This window comes from Trichosurus vulpecula, chromosome 3 (assembly GCF_011100635.1).
Source record: "Trichosurus vulpecula isolate mTriVul1 chromosome 3, mTriVul1.pri, whole genome shotgun sequence".
Classification (NCBI taxonomy): Eukaryota; Metazoa; Chordata; class Mammalia; order Diprotodontia; family Phalangeridae; genus Trichosurus; species Trichosurus vulpecula.
Window position 1 is genome coordinate 6250974 of NC_050575.1, and position 20053 is coordinate 6271026.

At 38.5% G+C, this 20053-nt stretch overlaps 1 protein-coding gene across 1 annotated transcript in view; it reads right to left on the reverse strand.

Moving 5' to 3' along the window:
- ATG2B (autophagy related 2B) overlaps positions 1-20053 on the reverse strand; it is a 138762-nt gene that overhangs the window by 112966 nt on the left and 5743 nt on the right. Inside the window, exon 2 of the mRNA XM_036748867.1 lies at positions 13142-13304. Coding sequence (XP_036604762.1) covers positions 13142-13304 — 163 coding nt within the window. The remainder of the gene's footprint in view (positions 1-13141; positions 13305-20053) is intronic.

The following is a 20053-nucleotide window of genomic DNA, read 5'->3' on the forward strand; positions in this document are numbered from 1 at the left end:
TGTGGGTCTGGGAGAGCACTGGGTGAGCAAAACGCCAGGGGAGCAGCTAGCCCAGAGGCCTCCAACCCACAGTCTAAAGGTTTGAAACTCACCTTCTTGAACTTCCGGGAGCCAGGATGTGCAGGTAAAACGGCTCATATCCCTCCCTTGAATAAACCCAAAGAACAAAACCTCAGGAGAAATAGAGGAGCCAGAAGGGGGGCTTCAGTAGTGAGAGAAGTGGGAGAGAGGACCCTTCCTGTAGTAGCAGAAGGAGACTAGTGCAGGGAGAGAGGTGTCCCAGCAGCCCTCACCTTAGCAGAACAAGAGTAACTGAGCCCCAGGGGGTGGAGCTAACTAACATCAACACCAGGACCCCAGACTTGGCTTTGCACAGCCAGGGGAAGTGGCGGACACCAACACAGACATGAGCTGAGACCACCCCTGCTGTAGAGCAGTCCTGAGGAAGAGGAGACTCCCAGCAGGCAGACCGCCCCTCCCCCACACCTCATGAAATCAGAGGCCATAACATATTAAGTTAGATCCCAACACAAGAAACTTGGGACAGAGACCCCTGAGCCTCAGAAACAGAGATCCACTTCAGAAACCAGGAGGGGAGAAAAAAAAAAACACCATGAAAAAGAATTGTTAAGAAGCTTTCAACGACCATTCACTCATATTATGGAGACAGGGAAGACCAAAATACCAACTCAGAAGAGGACAGCACGGACACTACACCCAAATCTGAAAAGGAAAACGAACTGGTCTCCAGACCAAAAAGCACCCCTGGAAGAACTGAAGGAGGACTTTAAAAACCAAATTAGGGAGGTAAAAGAAAAAATGAGAAAAAAGGAAAAAAAATTCATTGAGGAAAGCAAATCTTTAAAAGGAAAAATCAGGGAATTGGTTAAGGAAAATCAGAATATAAACAGAGAAAGTGTCTCACTGAAAAGTAAAATCAACCAAATGGAAAAGGAAATAGAGAAGACGAAGGAAGAAAACAAAACATTAAAAATTAGAATTGGGCAAGAAGAAGCTAATGACTCTATGAGACATCAAGAATCAGTCAAACAAAATCTAGAAAATGAAAAAATAGAAGAAAAGGTGAAATATCTGATTGAAAAATAATCAACCTGGAAAATAGATCCAGGAGAGACAATCTAAGAATTATTGGTCTAACTGAAAGCTATGATGAAAAAGAGCCTGGACAGTATCTTCCATGAAATTCTTAAAAGAAAATTGCCCAGAGGTCCTAGAACCACAGGGCAAAATTGTCATCAAAAGAATCCATCAATCACCCCCGGAAAAATATCCCAAATTGAAAACTCCAAGAAATATTATCGCCAAATTCCAGAACTACCAGGTCAAGGAGAAAATATTGCAAGCGGCTAGAAAGAAACAATTCAAATATCACGGAAATACAGTCAGGATCACACAGGATCTTTCAGCTTCTACATTAAATGACAGGAGAAACTGGAATACAATATTCCGAAAGGCAAAGGAGCTTGGACTACAACCCAGGATCAACTACCCAGCAAAACTGAGCATAATTTTCCAGGGAAGGAGATGGACATTCAATGAAATAAGGGAATTCCAGACCTTCCTGATGAAAAGGCCGGAGCTCAATGGAAAATCTGATCTCCAAATACAAAACTCAAGAGAGACATAAAAAGGTAAATGGGGGGGGAGGGGGAACCTAGTTAATCAATAAGGCCAATTAATTACATCCTTATATAAGATTATTTTGTCAATCTTAAGAACAGTGTACTTACTATGACAACTGAAAGGGATATTCACAGACTACGGATGTCAGTATAAAACAACTGACATAATGACAAAAAATATATTTATAGAGATATAAAGGGATGGTTCTGGGAGAAGAGGTAAGGAGGTAGTAGAAAAGAGTAAATTACATCACATGAAGAAGCACAAAAACATATTGCAGTAGAGGGAAAGAAGGGAGGGAGAAGAGCAGTGTCTGAGCTTTACTCTCATCGGATTTGGCTCAACAAGGGAATAACACACCCTGATAAGTATAGAAATCTAACTTGTCCTACAGGCAGTAGGAGGCGGAAGGGGAAAAAAAAAAAGAGAGGGGGATGGTGAGAAGGGAGGGAAGAAGTAGCAAGTGGAAAACTGGAAGATAAGCGAGGGGAATCATGAGGGAAGGTAAACTGAGGAAGGCAGTGGTCAAGAGCAAAACTTTGTTGAGGAGTGGAAAGGGAAAGGGAGAAAAAATCATAAATGGGGGGAAACAGGATGGAGAAAAAGGCACAGATGGTAATCATAACTGTGAATGTGAATGGGATGAATTCTCCCATAAAACAGAAACAGACAGCAGAATGGATTAAAAACCATAATCCTACGATATGCTGTTTACAAGAAACACTTTGAAACAGGGGGATACACACAGGGTAAAGGTAAAAGGCTAGAATAGAATATATTGTGCTTCAGCTAAAGTGAAAAAAGCAGGGGTAGCAATCCTAATCTCAGACAAAGCAAAAGCAAAGATAGATCTAATTAAAAGAGATAAGGAAGGACACTACATCCTGCTAAACACCATAAACAATGAAGCAACATCATTGATTAACATATATGCCCCAAGTAGTATGGCTTGTAGATTCTTAGAGGAGAGGTTAAGGGAGTTACATGAAGAAATAGACAGCAAAACTGTAATAATGGGAGACCTCAACCTCCCCTTCTCTGAACGTGATGAATCTACCCTCAAAATAAACAAGTAAGAAGTTAAGGAGGTGAACAGAATTTTAGAAAAGGCAGATATGATAGACCTCTGGAGAAAACTGAATGGGGATAAAAAGGAATATACTTTCTTCTCAGTGGTACATAGCACATACTCAAAAATTGACCATGTACTAGGGCATAAAAACCTCACAATCCAGTGCAGAAAGGCAGAAGTAGTCAAAGCACACTTTTCAGATCATGATGCAATAAGAATTATTTGCAATAAAGAACCAGGGGAAAATAAGCTAAATATTAACTGGAAACTAAATAATCTAATTCTAAAGAATGAGTGGGCCAAAGAACAAATCAGAGAAACAATTAATAACTTCATTAAAGAGAATGACAATAATGAGACAACATACCAAAACTTTTGGGATGCAGCAAAAGCAGTTCTTAGGGGAAGTTTTATATCTCTAAATGCTTACATAAATAAAATAAAATAAAGAAAAAGGAGATCAATGAATTGGGCATGCAACTGAAAAAGCTAGAAAAAGAACAAATTGAAATTGAAATTGAAAATCCCCAATTAAATACCAAATTAGAAATACTGAAAATCAAAAGAGATATTAACAAAACTGAAATCAAGAAAACTACTGAATTAATAAATAAAACAAAGAGCTGGTTTTATGAAAAAAACAGTAAAATTGATAAACCTTTGGTCAATTTGATTAAAAAAATTAAGAAGAAAACCAAATTACCAGTATCAAAAATGAAGAGGAAATTAAAACAATAACTAGGAATTATTTTGCCCAATTGTATGCCCATAAATTTGACAACCTTAGGGATATGGATGAATATCTACAAAAATATACATTGCCCAGGGTAACAGAAGAGGAAGTAAAATCCCTAAATAACCCCATCTCAGAAAAAGAAATTGAGCAAGCCATCAATAAACTCCCTAGGAAAAAGTCTCCAGGGCCAGACAGTTTTACATGTGAATTTTATCAAACATTTAAAGAACAATTAATTACTATACTTTACAGACTATTTGGGAAAATAGGTGAAGGAGTCCTACCAAATTCTTTTTTATGACACAAATATGGTACTAATACCCAAACCAGGAAGAGTCAAAACAGAGAAAGAAAATTACAGACCAATTTCCCTAATGAATATTGATGCAAAATAATTTTTTTGACGCAAAAATTTTAAATAAAATATTATCAAAAAGATTGCAGCAACTTATCACAAGAATAATACACTACGACCAAATAGGATTTATTCCATGAATGCAAGGCTGGTTCAACATTAGGAAAACTATCAGCATAATTAATCATATCAACAACAAAATTAGCAGAAAACATATGATCATCTCAATAGATGCAGAAAAAGCCTTTGACAAAATACAACACCCATTCCTATTAAAAACACTAGAAAGCACAGGAATAAATGCAGCCTTCCTTAAAATTATAAATAGCATCTACCTAAAACCATCAACAAGCATTATTTGTAATGGGGATAAGCTAGATGCATTCCCAATAAGATCAGGGGTGAAACAAGGATGTCCATTATCACCCCTACTATTCAATATGGTACTAGAAACATTAGCTGTAGCAATAAGAGAAGAAAAAGAAATTGAAGGAATTAAAATAGGCAAAGAAGAAACTAATTATCACTTTCTGCAGATGATACGATGATTTACTTAGAGAATCCTACAGAATCAAGTAAAAAACTACTTGAAATAATAAACAACTTCAGCAAAGCTGCAGGATATAAAATAAACCCACATAAATCCTCGGCATTCTTATACATTACTAACAAAGCCGAACAGCAGACATAGAAAGAGAAATTCCATTCAAAGTTACTATAGACACTATAAAATATTTGGGAATCTATTTGCCAAGACAAACCCAGGCCCTATATGAATACAATTATAAAATACTTTTCACACGAATAAAGTCAGATCTAAATAAACGGAAAAATATCAGTTGCTCATAGGCCAAGCTAATATAATAAAAATGACAATTTTAACTAAATTAATCTATCTACTCAGTACCATACCAATCGAACTACCAAAAAATTATTTTATAGAGCCGGATAAAATAATAACAAAATTCATCTAGAAGAACAAGAGGTCTAGAATATCTAGGGTATTAATGAAAAGAAATGCTAGAGAAGGTGGCCTAGCCATACCAGATATTTAACTATAAAGCAGCGGTCATCAAAACTGCCTGGTACTGGCTAAGAAACAGTCGTGGATCAGTGGAATAGGATAGGTACACAAGACGGAGAAGTCAACAACCATAGCAATCTACTCTTTGATAAACCCAAAGAATCCAGCTTCTGGGCTAAGAATTCACTATTTCACAAAAACTGCTGGAAAAATTGGAAAATGGTAGGGCAGAAACTGGGCACAGATCAGTATCTTATACCATATACCAAAACAAAGTCAAAATGTGTTCATGATTTAGGATTGAAGGCTAATACTATAAGCAAGTTGGGAAAGCAAGAAATAGTTTACTTATCCGATTTATGGAAAAGCAAAGAATTCATGACACAACAAGAGATAGAGCACATTACAAAATGCAAAATGGATAATTTTGATTATGTTAAATTGAAATGTTTTTGTATAAAAAAAGCCAATGCAACAAAGATTAGGAGGGAAGTAGAAAACAGGGAGAAAATCTTTACAACAGTGCCTCTGATAAAGGCCTCATCTCTAAAATATACAGGGAACTGAGTCAAACTTATAGGAATGCAAGTCATTCCCCAACTGAGAAATGCTCAAAGGATATGGACAGTTTTCAGAGGAAGAAATTAAAGATATCTATAGGCATATGAAAAAATGCTCTAAATCACTACTGATCAGAGAAATGCAAATCAAAACAATTCTTAGGTACCACATCTCTCCTGTCAGACTGGCTAAAATGACAAAACAGGAAAATGATAAATGCTGAAGAGTGTGTGGGAAAATTGGAACACTTGTTACATTGCTGGTGGAGTTGTGAACTGATCCAGCCATTCTGGAGAGCAATTTGGAACTATGCTCAAAGGGCTATAAAAATGTTCATACCCTTTGACCCAGCAATACCACTTCTAGGGTTATATCCCAAAGAGATCACACAAGTGAGACAAGGACCCATATGTACATAAATATTTATACCAGCTCTTTTTGTAGTAGCAAAGAATTGGAAATCAAGGGGATGCCCACAAAATGGGGAATGGCTGAACAAGTTGTGGTATATGAATGGAATACTATTGTGCGATAAGAAATGGGGATAATACGGACTTCATAATAACATGGAAAAACCTACACAATATAATGCTCAGTGAGTGGAGCAGTAGCAGGAGAACATTATACACAACCACAGATGTATCGATTCTGTGACGACTAACCCTGATAGACTTCACTCTTCTCAGCAATATAAGGTGCAAAGACAACTCCAAAGGACTCGTGATGGAGAGAGGTATCTACATGCAGAGAAAGAACTATGAAGTATGAATGCAAATTGAAGCACACTGTTTGCTCTCCTTTTTTTTTCCTTTGGTTTTTTTTCTCTTTTGTTTGTTTTTGGTTTTGTTTCTTCTTTCTCCTGATTCATTCCGTTGGTCATAATTCTTCTTTACAACTTGACTATTGTGTAAATAAGTTCAACGTGAAGTTATATGTCTAAGATATATCAGATTCTTTGCCGTCCTGGGGATGGACAGGGGGAGAAGAGAGGAAGAAAATCTGGAACTCAAAATTATGTGGAACTGAGTGTTGTAAACTAAAAATAAAAAATCTTAATTATAAAAAAAAAAAAAGATTTGCAAAGCATTTCATTTTATCCTTACAACAATCCCGGGAAATAGGTGCCATTAAGACAGAGGTTAAGTGACTTGTCCAGGGTCACACATCGAATAAATGTCTGAGGTCAATTTTTAACTTAGGTCTTCCTGATTTCAGGTGCAGTGCTCTATCTAAATGCACTACTTAGCTACCTGGGTGACCAAAAAAAAAAAAAGTAAAATTGAAATTGCTGGAGGGACAGTGGGAGGAAAACACTATCAATGAATGTTGTTAGAGGTGTGTATTAGGCTGATCTAAAAAGCAATTTGGAATTATACCAACGTCAGACTGAAAGGAGATAGATGTGCAAAAAAATAACAGCAGAACTTTTTGTTGTAGCAAGTAACTAGAAACAAAGTGGGCACCTATCAATTGGAAAGTGGATAAACATATACAAATGTAATCAAATATGATTACACCTTATAATGAAAAAGAAGCATTCAGAGAAACCTTGGAAGACTGCATAAACTAATGCAGAGTGCAATGAGCAAAAAACATACATGACTAGAATAAGGTAAACAACTGAAAGACTTCAGTGTTGTAATCACTACCAATTATGAGTTCAGATGAACTTGTGGGAGAAAGGGGAAGGACTGGATGAGAGTAAGGATTCTTAACCTCTTCTGTGTTACATGCTTCTTTAGTAGTGGGAGAATTGAGGCAATTAGGACAGTAAGTGGTAAATTGTGGGAAGTGTTCAAGTGAACTACATTGACTCCATCTTGTCTGGAGCTAGCTCATTTCCCTTTCTATTCAATTACAGGTCTAGTCCCACTTCTATCTTGTGAGAAAACTTTACTCAATTGTGGGACTTGGGGGGAAAAAGACTTGTACTGTTTGAAGCTGGCCCTCAGTGCTTGGGTCCTGTGTGGCTGGGCAGCCGCCCTCCCTTCACCTGCTGCTTATTACAGACCCTGGGCTATGATGACCAGAAACCCAGCCAGATGCAAAGGTTGATGCAAGGAGTTTTCTCACAACTGTGTATCTCAAGCAACCCATATGTCTTATCTGAAAACCAGCCCCATACTGATCAACCAGTTATTATTTCCATATTCCTTTAACTGCTTGCAGACACATGGGAGGACGGGGATTTCTTTTTCTGAATTCACAGAATGGCGCTTGTTCACTCTCCCCCTCCCAACTTGGAAAGTCCCTAATCTTTCATCCAATTAGGAGTCAGATTACCTAATGTATTGTTTTCTTTTAACTAACTGGTCTTATTTAATTGTTTTTAATGGAAAAAAAAATCTGTCTGTCTCTGTATTCAGGGTCCAGTCCTAAGCAGAAGAGGTCTGGTCCTGGTTTGTTGAACAACTGGCATATATTGCTTAATAAACTGATACGCTCAAACAGTAGAACCTCTGTTTCCTCAGTCATTTCATTTTTTACCTGCAACAGAAGTCTGATGGGGCTTATGGACCCCTTCTCCAAATGTTTTTAAATGAATAAAATAAAATACATAAGATTACAAAGAAAACTAATTTTTTTAGGTTATATATGTGCAGTTATGCAAAACAGATCCATAATAGTCATGTTGTGAAAGAAAACACAGACAAAAAAAAACCCCAAGACAAATAAAGTAAAAAAAAAAAAAGTATGTTTCAGTCTATATTCGGACACTATCAGTTCTTTCTCTGGGGACAGAGAGCATTTTTCATCATAAGTCCTTGAAAGTTGTATTTGCTGAGAATAGCTAAGTCATTCACAGCTAATCATCTTACAATATTGTTGTTACTTTGTACATAGTGCATTTTACTTTGCATCAGCTCATGCAAGGTTTTCCAGGTTTTTCTGAGAACATCCTGCTCACCATTTCTTACAGTACAACTGCATTCCATCATAATCACATACTACAACTTGTTCAGCAATTCCCCAACTGATGGGCATCCCCTCAATTTCTAATTCTTTGCCCCCAAAAAGAGCTGCTATAAATATTTTTGTACATATAAGTCCTTTTCCTTTTTGGGAAACCAATTATTTTTAAATTCAAGTGTAAATTTTTTTCCCATCCAAGTTCACAGACCCCCTGAAATCTAACCCCAGGTTAAGAATCCCTCAACTACAGTTACAGAGACATAAATTTCCAGACACAGTCAATGAGTGAAATTGTTTTGCCTTGCCTACACTTACTTGTAACAACAGAAGGGATTATATTTGGTGGAGAGGGATTTGGTGACTAGTGATAGCTATGTAAAAAAGAGAGAAAGAATAGAGTATTGACAAAACATATTTTAGAATAATGGGATACTGGAGATCTTACCATAAAAACATGAGAAGCAGAAGATCATATATCTTTTATAGCTATGGATAAAGGATGGATTCTTAACTAAACAAGGGTCAAACACAAATATCAAAGATAATACAGCTCATTTCAATTACATGAAATTGAAAAGCTTTTGCACAAAATTACCAGGACATATAAATAAAAGTTAACAGGGGAAAAAATTTTGCATCAGATGCGTCTGAGAAAGAGTATGACAGCTAAGATATGTAATGGCCCCCTGAACTAGTCTTCTTGACTTGCCATGTTTTCCTGAAACAATGGACCTAGAGAATGCAGGAGGCCCTCAATCTGTCAAGGACAAAGTTCCCCCTGAGCACCCCAAACTGGACTCGCAGTGTGTCCTTAGGAGTCAAGACAGGCCCCAGTCAGTTTGCACCAGAATGAAAAAACTGTTTGTAAGCAGTTGGGACCCTTATAGGTAAGCATACCATCATAGTCTCCTCCCCTTCAGGAAGCAATTAGTCCTTTCCTCACCCCTACTGCTCCTTCTCTCCTCCCATGCCACTCCCATTTAGGAGGAGACTGCTGTTCCTCTTCCTCTCTTTGTTGAAATTTCATAAATAGGCAAGATTTTGTTTGGATTGTGAACTCCTGGCACCTGGAGTTCCACACACATGTTCATTTCTCTTGTAATAAGAGAAAAATTGTAAAATTGAAATAAGTTGCAACACATGTCTCACAGACTTGTGATTTTTTTTTTTGGTTAACAGATATAAAGACGAAAGAAATATATAATTCCAAAAGTCCTTTCCCAATAGAGAAGTGGTCAAAGGATAGTAACAAACAGTTCTCCAAAAGCCTGCAAACTTTTAAGAAAATGCCTTAAAACACTAGTAAGACGGGGCAGCTAGGTGGCGCAGTGAGTAGAGCACCGGCCCTGGAGTCAGGAGGACCTGAGTTCAAATCCGGCCTCAGACACTTGACACTTGTACTAGCTGTGTGACCTTGGGCAAGTCACTTAACCCCAACTGCCCTGCCAAAAAGCAAAAAAAAAAAAAAAAAAAAAAAACACTAGTAAGACAAATGCAGATAAAAATAACCCTAAGACTTCACATTACAGTCAGCAAATTGGCAAGATGACAAAAGAACAAAATACTCACTGTTGGAGGGGCTGTAGAAAAGAGAGGTGTAAGTAATGATTAAAACTTTTGTTTCCACAGAAATCAAGTAATTTGTGATTTACAAAACCTAGGGGTCCATACATACCAGAAAGTCTTTGACTTTCAAGGAATGCAGGCAAATAAATTGATTGTGAAGAAAGTAGTGGGAGGATGTTGATTAAACATTTGCACTCATCAGGCTAATCAGCATACGTAAGAGCAAAATTCTCCACTTTGTTCTCTAAGTAAACCCAGGAATAGCCGCCTCAATAACAAGGGACCCAGGAAGCTAAGAGTATTTCTCTGCCTGTGGCCATTACGGACACGGCCTTTAACCCAGGAGACCATCAACATAGATTAGTGCTAGAATACCTTCTAGCAGAAGGGGAAACTGAGAGATATAACAGGGAAATTTGTCTCCATAAATTCAGAATAACAGTCAGTAGAATGGGAGATATAATAGAGGAATTATGTCTCACGCGGAAGATAAAGGGAGAAGCAGGATCCAACTGGTTTCATCCTGTTTTGAGGCTAGAAGTCAGTTAAGTAGGGTAAAAGTTAAGCCTTGCTTGGAATACTCATGCTCCTCTGGAAGGAGTAACAGGTCATTTTAATGGTCATACAATGCATGTGGCAGGAGGGAGGGCATATCAAGGGAAGCTGTGTAATAGGCTTATCAGGAGTTGTACACCCTGTAATACTCAGTCAATGGGGAAACAGGGGAGGGACTCTGCAGCTGGAAACAGGTATGGAAAGTTTGCTTTTGCTTCTATAGGTTGTGCATATTGCACCTGCCACTGCAGTTGCACAATAAACTTGGCTTTTACCTTCACTCGTCCCCAGCCTGAAGGAGCTATTTCTCACAAGAGACACACTAACGCATTGTTTGTCAAGCTGTAAAATGATAAAATTCTGAAAAATAATTTGGAATAAGTCTATGACAAAAAGAGAAACATCAAAATATTTTTATCAGCCCTTTTTGTGGTAGCAAAGAACACAATGACTGGGGAGTTTGGTACATGAATTAATGGAACATCGCTATGCTGTAAGACATGACAAACCAAATACTTCTATGAACTCATGCCAAGCGAAACAGCAGAAATAGGAAAATAATGTAAGCAACGGTTAGAGCAATTTAAACATAAAGAATAGCAATAAAATAAAAAATCACCGCTGCAATATTGTGATGATTGAGCTTGGCCCTAAATGAGAGAGATGTTTCTTTAAATCCCTTCCCCACAACTCTGAGGGAGCGTGAGTCCAGAGGCGCGGCCTATTGCGTACGATGTTACTTCTTCAATGTAATAACTGGTTTTACTACATTTTTTTGTCTTCTCCTTTTTTTCTTTTTCATACTAATAAGGGACAGCCAGTAGAACAGGGCGCTCTGAGAAATGACCCAAGGGTTTGACACCGATGTGCGAACTCACTCATTCAGTGAGTAATGAGTGTCTGCAAAAGCGTCTGCATGCTCAGGTGTGTCGTAGTCTTACCAAAGTTTCTTAGTAATAAAACTCTTGATTAGACAAATAAAACTGTGGAAAAAATATTTTTTAAAAGAACACATGTTCAAGTAGTGGACCTTGGGAAAGAGAAGAGCCATCTCTTCACCAAAGCCTGGAACAGAGAAGGAAATAACGGGGATGGCGTCAATGGATTGTGACATGAGAAAGAGGGAGAACGCGACGGACGATGGCATCTGTTTTCTAGGTAAAGGATAGCACAAGTTGCTCAGTGGGGAGGGTAAGGGGGGCAGATTCCATGTAAGGCTTAGCAATGAGTTCAGAACAGCCGCCATTGATAGTAGGACTGGGAATCATTTAGAGAGGACTAAAAAGAATGCCTTCCTTCTGTGAGGGACTAACTGAAGTAAGATAACTATGAAGAGGATAAAGCTCAATTACTTACATGAAAAATGGAACTAAATTGTTTTCTGTAAAGAGTTATATTAAACATAGCCAGCACTTGAATATCTATATTACACATCAAGATAATAATGTGTTTATACATCGTAGTATAAGATAAAATGTGCAGCTTTCTATTTTTAAAAATCCAATCTCTCTCAGAATGTCAAATTTCCCAAATATTTATTTATTTATTTATTTGTTATTAGTTTTTAACATTCACTTTTATAAGATTTTGAGTTCTAAAATTTTCCCCCTCTCCTCCCCCCCCCCAAGACAGCATGCAATCTGATATAGGCTATACATATACAATCAAATTAAACATATCTCCACATTAGTCATGTTGTGAAAGAAGAATCAGAACAAAAAGGGAAAACGACAAGAAAGAAAAAACATAACAAAAAAAGGGTATTTGAAATAGTATGCTTCGATCTCCATTCAGACTCCATAGTTCTTTCCATGGCTCTTCCATCATCAACGTCTTTTGAATTGACTTAGATCAGCACTAAGAAGAGCTAAGTGTATCAGGATCAGACGTCACACAATGTTCAGTATGTCAATGTTCAAAATAAATTTGTTTTAAACACTTCTTCTCCCCTATCCTAGTGTACAAGAGTAAGTTACTCTTGAAATTTTGACAGCACCAAAAAGAAAAACAATTAACAAAAAGTCCAATCACCTGGACTTATTGCAGATCACATTTAAAAGTAAATAGTTACTGCTCAAGTTTAGTTATACTGATGCGCAAGGAGGTTCTTATTTTTTAAGTTTTGAAAGATAAGCTTCTAGTAATCAACAGTTGCAAAGGGAATGTGTAAAGGACATGACGGATGTTAGAGTTTTGTTTTTATAAAGCAATGGCTGGATGTGAGGAGAAAAAGAAGAGTCAAAGATAAGGATAACAATTCATATCTGAAAAGTACCAAGATTTACAGAGCAATTTCTCCACACTCTCAGAGGGAGATAGTGCAGTTATCCATTTTACAGCTAAAGAAACTGAGGTTCAGAAAGATTAAGTGATCTATCCATGACTATGATCACCAAGTGTCAGATCTGGACTTCCAAGTCAGGTGTTCAAGATTCCTAAGTCCAGCACTGTTCCGTCACTATGCTGTACTACCTAACTCACCACTCCAACACCTTAAACCTACTACAAAAACAGTGGTACTATCAATGGAAATACAGGAACTAGGAAGAATGGCAAGTGCATAGAAGATAAGTTCAGTCTAGACATACTAAGAATTCAGATAAAAAAACTAAAAGCTACCTTGTACTGACCTACACATTTGTAAATATTACAAAATGAAAATGGAACCAAAGAAAATAGTTATAACCAGCACCATAGGCTTCATAGCATGCTTACCCAATCGAGGTCTAGGCCTGAACACCAGTTCTAATCCTTTCACTTCCAGTGCACAATTATCTTGTAACAAGGAGCCCCAAGGAACAGAGAGAGAAATTGACTGAATAAATCCTTCTGTAACTTCTAGCGGTGCATCTGCAGACTCCAGAATTTCATTAAGACTCTAAGGAGAGAACAGAAGTTCACTTTTAAAATTATATTTGAAAATAGCTTTTATATAAAACCAAATACAGTATAATGTACAATTTAGTAAAATAAGAGAGTGAGCTGAAAATACTATATACTTTTATTTTAAACCAAACATCTAAATGTCTACCATGTAGAAGCCACTATACCACTATGCTTATTCTTTACTTCTTATCTCACACATTAACAAAAGGTATGTTGAGATTCAGGGATAGATCATGTTCTCCATACATCCCAGGGAACATCTAGCATAGTGTAGTGAGAGAAAATATGTTAGAATGGGAAAAGCCCTCACTGACCTGGAGTCCTAAGTCCCACTTGCTATTTATGAGCTGCAATGTGCAAAATGAGAATGATACTTGTGCCCCACAGGGTTGTTCTGAGATTTAAATGGTGTAACACATGTAAGGTGGTTTGTAAACCTCAAGAAGGGGTGTGCTGGTAAATGTTTAATAACCGGCTCTCCAAAAAAGCAAGAGATACTTTTAAGTATAACCTGCATTGTTAACATTTCCTCCATCACTTTCTTAAGGCTAGAGAATAAACAAAACAATAAATCAAGCCCAAAGTTGTAGCATTTGTTGATTTCTGAAGTATAAAAGCTCACACTAAAAATCTGCCTCTGGCAAATTGATAGGCAACTGGCTCTAATACACTCCCTGAGGAGATATTATACATACTTAAGTTATAAAGTAGGTACTCATATACATGGTGACCGATTAAAGAGAGCTGGAAAATTCTTCCCCATGAGATTCATTTCCTCTTCTCTACATCTCAAACCCCACTGATATCCCCCATTCTCTCTTTTATTCCAGTTTAATGACATGCTTCTGTGGAAAATGAACCTCTCTACATATATCCTTGATCCCATCCCATCCCGTTTTTCTTCAGCAAAACAAGCCCCACAATCCTCTCCACTTTCTCTCTAATCCCACCTTTTGCTATTACTGGTTCCTTCCCTGCTGCCTACAAACATACCCATCTCCTTCTCTTATTCTTAAAAATACTCAGACATTACCATCTCTCAAGTTCTCATCTTATCTTTACTCCTTTTCTTAACCAAACTCCTAGAAACAGCTGTATATACTTCCTGTTGGCCACTCCCTCTCTTCTCATTCACTTCTCAACTCTTTTGCAATCTAGTTTTCAGTCTCACTATTCAACTGAAAACACACTAGCCAGTTACCAAAAATCCCAATTGCCAAAATTAACTAACTTTTCTCAACTTCATCCTTCTAAACCCCTCTTGAAACACTTGACACTGTTGACCACTCTCTCCTCCACGTTACTCTCTCTTATCTAAGTCTTTATGGCACTTTATGACACTATCTTGGCTCTCCTCCAAGACCTTTACCTCCAACTGCTTACTGGACATCTCAAACTCAACATATACAAGAAGGAATTCCTCTGTCTCCCCCCTTCTTCCTCCAAACTCCTTTACTGTCATCAAGAGTACCACCATCCTCTCTAGCCATACAGGTTTGTAATCACGGCATTATCCTTTACTCCTCACTATTCCTCACCCCACACACTCAATAACTTCCCAAATCTTCTACTCCCCTAGCTCTCTCCTACGGCCCCATCTGTCTACTCACAAGCTACCATTCTACTTTAGCCCTAATCATCTTCCACTTGACTACTGCAGCACTTCCTCAATCAGTAAATTCCAAACACCTGTGATTGTCTTTAGGCTCAAACATAAATTGGTCTGTTTGGATTTTAAAGCCCAACACAACCTGGCCCCAGTCTACCTTTCCAAAGTCTTCTAACACTAAAGCCTGACTGGCTTTCTTGGTATTCCTCAAACACAATGTGCTATGCGTGTTTTTGCACTGGCAGTCTCCCATGTGCAGAATGCATTCTTCCATGACTAGAATGCCCCACTTAGATCCCTTTTTCCTTCAAAATTCAGCTCAGGCACCAGTACCTACATATGAAGTCTTTCCAGATCCCCAGGCTTCTACTGTCCTTCCCTCCAAAATTACCTTGTATGTATTTGTATTTATTATACACACACATGTTGTCTCTTCCAAGAGAATGTAAACCCCTTGACGAAAAGGATTTTTTCATTTCTGTTTTTATATTCTCAGTGCAGAGTGCCTGGGCCATAAGAGGCGCTCATGTAGGGGAAGAGAAGGGAATACACATTTATATAGCTTATTCTATGTGCCAAGTACCATGGGAAACATTTTTTTGCAAATATTATCTCATTTGATCTTCAAAACAAGCCTATGAGGTAGGTGTTTATCAAATGCTTGTTTGATACTTGAGCGTCAGCTACATGGTATCCAAAAGGACACTGAGAATATGGCTGAATTACCAGAAGCCACTCTCTAATTCAGCTCTCAATCATACCAAGATCATCTCATTACACCCTCCATGGGAATCAGAAGGGTACAGTGGAGAGAGTGCAGGATTTAGAGGGTTTGGGTTCAAATTCTAACTCTGCTACTTAGTGACCTTGGCAAAGTCATCTTATGTCTCTAAGGGTCAGCTTTCCTCCTCTGTAAAATGATGGCTGGGTTAGAGAGCTTCTGAAGCTCCTTCCAACTGTAGACCTATACTCCCATAAGCCTAAGCTTTATGTTTTTTGTTTGTTATTGCCAAACTTCCTAAATTTAGCTGGTGAAAAGGACCTGTGCTTTAAGCTTAAAACAAGATGCCAGAATCCCAACTAACAACACAGGGTGAACAGATTTGCAAAATGGAACAATAAATCTAAATTGTAATGATTGTGCAAGTTAGCAGCAAAGTGACTTGGTATAATTTTAAGAACTAAAGAAAGATGTTACTTCTAACAGGTACTGGAGTCTAAAAGAGAAATGGATAATTTGACCATGCTACCCGTTCCAGCTATTGTCCCATCTGTCTCCTCCCCTTCAATATCACAATGGATTTATAATTTCATAAAGGCAAATAGTCCCTCCTATGATGAAAATTGCAACCTGATCCATACCTGCCCATACCAGACATATCTATAACTATGGTGGTGGGCATGCCAGCATCAAACACTCACCGTGCTAGGGGTCTTCCTCTAGCCCCCTTGACATGGCACGGTTATCAACAGAGCATGTCAATTATCCCTCACGCTCATACAACTCCAGATCATCCTTTTTTTCTAGTTAGGCATTTCTCTGATGACATCTTTTATAACATCTCTCCAGCATAATTCCTCTTTCTTAATGTGCTGAACCCTATTTATACCAACCATTAATTTTTTTTAAATTCTGTACTTAACACACAACAAAGAGCATTTCCACATACAATGGAAACAGTAAGAGGAGTCTATGTAAAAACACGAATCTCTAATTCACACTGCTTGCTTTTTTAAGTATAAATACTATCCACGTACTTCAAGTTCTCTTGCTTACTTTTGAACTTCTGTGCATTTAAAAAATATTTCACCAGCCCTCACCACCACTTCTAATTCTCCTTAACACCATTCCCTCCTCCCCCAGTTTACTGAAAGGGGAAAAAAAATCCTTATAAAAAATAAACCTCGTCAAACAAAATGAATCCACAAGGAGCCATGTTTAAAAAATGTGTCTCTCTAAGCCCCTCCCCTCTCTATCAGATGTAAGTAGGTAACATGAATTTTCTGATGATATACACAGTCATTACTTTGATCAGAATTTTAACTCTTTCAAAGTTGTTTCTTTACAATATTGTCGGTAATGTGTAAATTGCTCTTTTGGTTCTGCTAATTTCACTCTGTAAATTCATGACCCAGAATTCTCTGAAATCATGTCTTTATCAATTCTTAAAGTACAATAGCATTCCACTAAATTCATTTATCAACATTTTTAACTCTTGCTTCAGCTCTTCCGGGAATTCTAGTTGAATTTGTACCTAACCTGTGTTTTTATTTTAAGCTTTGCTTGTAGTTATTTTGGAGTCATTTTGTTCTTCTGAATTGTGTCTTGCGCATTTATGACCAAACAACTAGCTTTTTATGGTAGAATTTTTTTTTGTTTTCTCGTTCTTCTTCCTGACTTTGGACTTGATATTAGGGCCAGATTCTATGTACTTCTGGAGGGGAAGTCCCACTCCCACCCCACCCACCCCCACTCCCGCCATGCCAGGGAGCTTGAGTGATTTGCTTAACATACCTTGAAAATGACAGAGCTGAGACTCCAGGATCTCAGAGACTGCTGAGATTGGGGACCTACACACTTTCAGGCTTCCCAAAGTGCTCTGATTCAGAGCAAAATCTGATTTCTGATTTCTTAGCCCTACAAGTTCCTGACCTAGGTTTGAGTCTAAGCAACACCCCTGTGTACTTGTACCTGGAGTTCCAGTAGACTGACACTTGATTTAGCCACTATCAGTCAGCTAGAAAGCTCTGCTCACTTAAAGTGGCAGAACTGAAGGCTCCTTTTTTAGTCTGGATTCATACCCTAGTTATTCCATTACAAGTTCAGAATAGGCTAGAACTGAAATCCTGCTCCATTCCTGGGGTCAGAACTATTCAGCTGCTGCTTGCTTCTGAATTTGTCCCTTGGTCAGAGCAGCCTAACTCCTACAAAGCCTAGGACTCACTACCACTCTTCACCTTGGAATGCCACCACTAGACAAAGGTCCCCTCCTCACTTAGTCAGCCCTAACTCTGAGACCTCAAACTGCACAGTAAGCAAGAGAGCTGCCAATTGGCACCTATCACTCTACCCCGCATAAAGTCAGGCCTTGACCCCACACCCCCCCCCCATGCTGTATTTGGAACCTCATCTTGCCCTAGTACACAGCCTCTCCACTCTCTAAAATAGAATATTCCATGCAATTGTTCCTAGCTTGACCCAGTACCCAAGGTATGAAGACTTCTCTGTCATTCAAGAAACATTTATTAAGCAGCTACTATGTGCCAGTCTTTCAAGTTTATAGAGGAAACAACATGCAACCAATTTTCTTGGAGATAATCAACAGAGAGAAGGAACTAAGGAGGATCTAGGAACTAGAACTAAAAAAGATTGGAAAAGGCTTCATATAGAAGGTGGGATTTTAGCTGGGACTTGAAGGAATCCAGGGAAGCCAGGAAGCAGAGATGATGGCAGTCAATTATAAATAAACATATGCCAATAATAAATAAATAAAATGCCAAGAAGTCAGGAGATAGAGCATATTGTGTGAGAAACAGGAAAGAAGTCAGTGCCACTGGATCATAGAAGAGGGGTGGAGAGGGGACCACAGAGAAAGGGGCAAATAAGATGTAAGATGACTGGAAAGTTGGGGCAGGGATGGGGAGGGGGAGCAGCAGGTTATGAAGGGGTTCGAATGCCAGAGTATTTTGCATTTTATCCTGAAGGTGAGAGGAAGCTACTGAAGTTTATTAAGAAGGAGATAGAGGGATATAACGCGATCAGACTTGAACTTTAGGAACATCATGATCTTTGAGTAGAAGGTGTACTGGAGTGGAGAAAGAACTGTAGCAGGCAACCAACCAGCAGGCTATTTCGGTAGCGCAGACTATTCCAGACATGAGGCAGAGCTGGAGGAGATAAGGGGGCATGCGTGAGAAATGTTACTAAGGCAAAATCAACAGGGCTTGGCAGCAGACTGGATATGGGACAAGAAAGAGAGTGAAGAGTTGAAGATGTCTACAGAAAAATGATTCACTGTAGTTATTTCTTGTATTTCATGATCAGGACTAGGTTCTGATCATTCTCTGGATCTATTTGGAAGAATTGTAGAGTATAGCTAGGCTGTACTTCTTCCTGCTACTCCCTATCTTAATCTCTTTTCCAAGAAGAAATGTTCTTTAGAGTTTAAAAGGTTTTGGTTCCCCTCATTTCTTAATCTAGAACCATACGTTCCAACACATTTTGCACTGTCCTCTGCTTTGCCCACCTCTGCACTGACATCATCAAATATCAAAGTATTATACACTGATATAATCTGGAGCATCTTAGAAAGTACTCCACAGAATTTCTCTACTTTATCTGGAACTACAAAACTTCTTGTGAAAAAAATGTCTTCATATCTCCCCACTCCCTCACCACCCACTCTCTGCCAATTACAAAAGAAGGCTTCCATTCTCACCACTCTGCTGAAATTGCTTTCTCAATGATTTCCGGTAACTTCCTAGCTGGGCCCTCACTGCTGCTATGCAATCCTACTAGACCTTTATCAACTCACTATGCCCCCTCTCCACAGTGGCTCTTTCAAACCTTCTTCATTCCTCCTCAAACGTCCCATGGCTTCCCCTCCCCCTTTCTCAGTTGAGATCTTTGTCCCCTATTTTACAGAAAAAAATGAAGCTGTTCATCATGGCCTCCCTCTTCTCTCCTCTTCCTCCTCTCCTATGACTCAGGTGCCTTCTGTCACTTTCTCCTCCTTCACACCTTTCTCACATGATGAAGTACCTTACTCCTTACCAAGGTCAAACCTTTTATTTACTCAAGTGATTCCATGCCATCCTGTTTCCTCCAACAAATTGTCCCCTCTGTCCTCCCCTACCCCTTCACTTCTTTTCAATCTCTCCCTCTTCACTGGCTCATTTCCTACTGCCTACAATGATGCCAATGTCTCTTCTATCCTGAAAAAAACCTTCATTTGAGCCTTCCATCCCTGCTATCATCATATATCTCTTCTGCCCTTTGTAGCTAATTCCTCAAAAAGGCTGTCTACAATAGGAGCCTCTACTCTCTCTCCTCCCACTTTCTCCTTAACCCCTTACAATTCTTCTGGTTTCTGACTTTATCATCCCACCAAAACTCCTCTCTCCAAAATCAG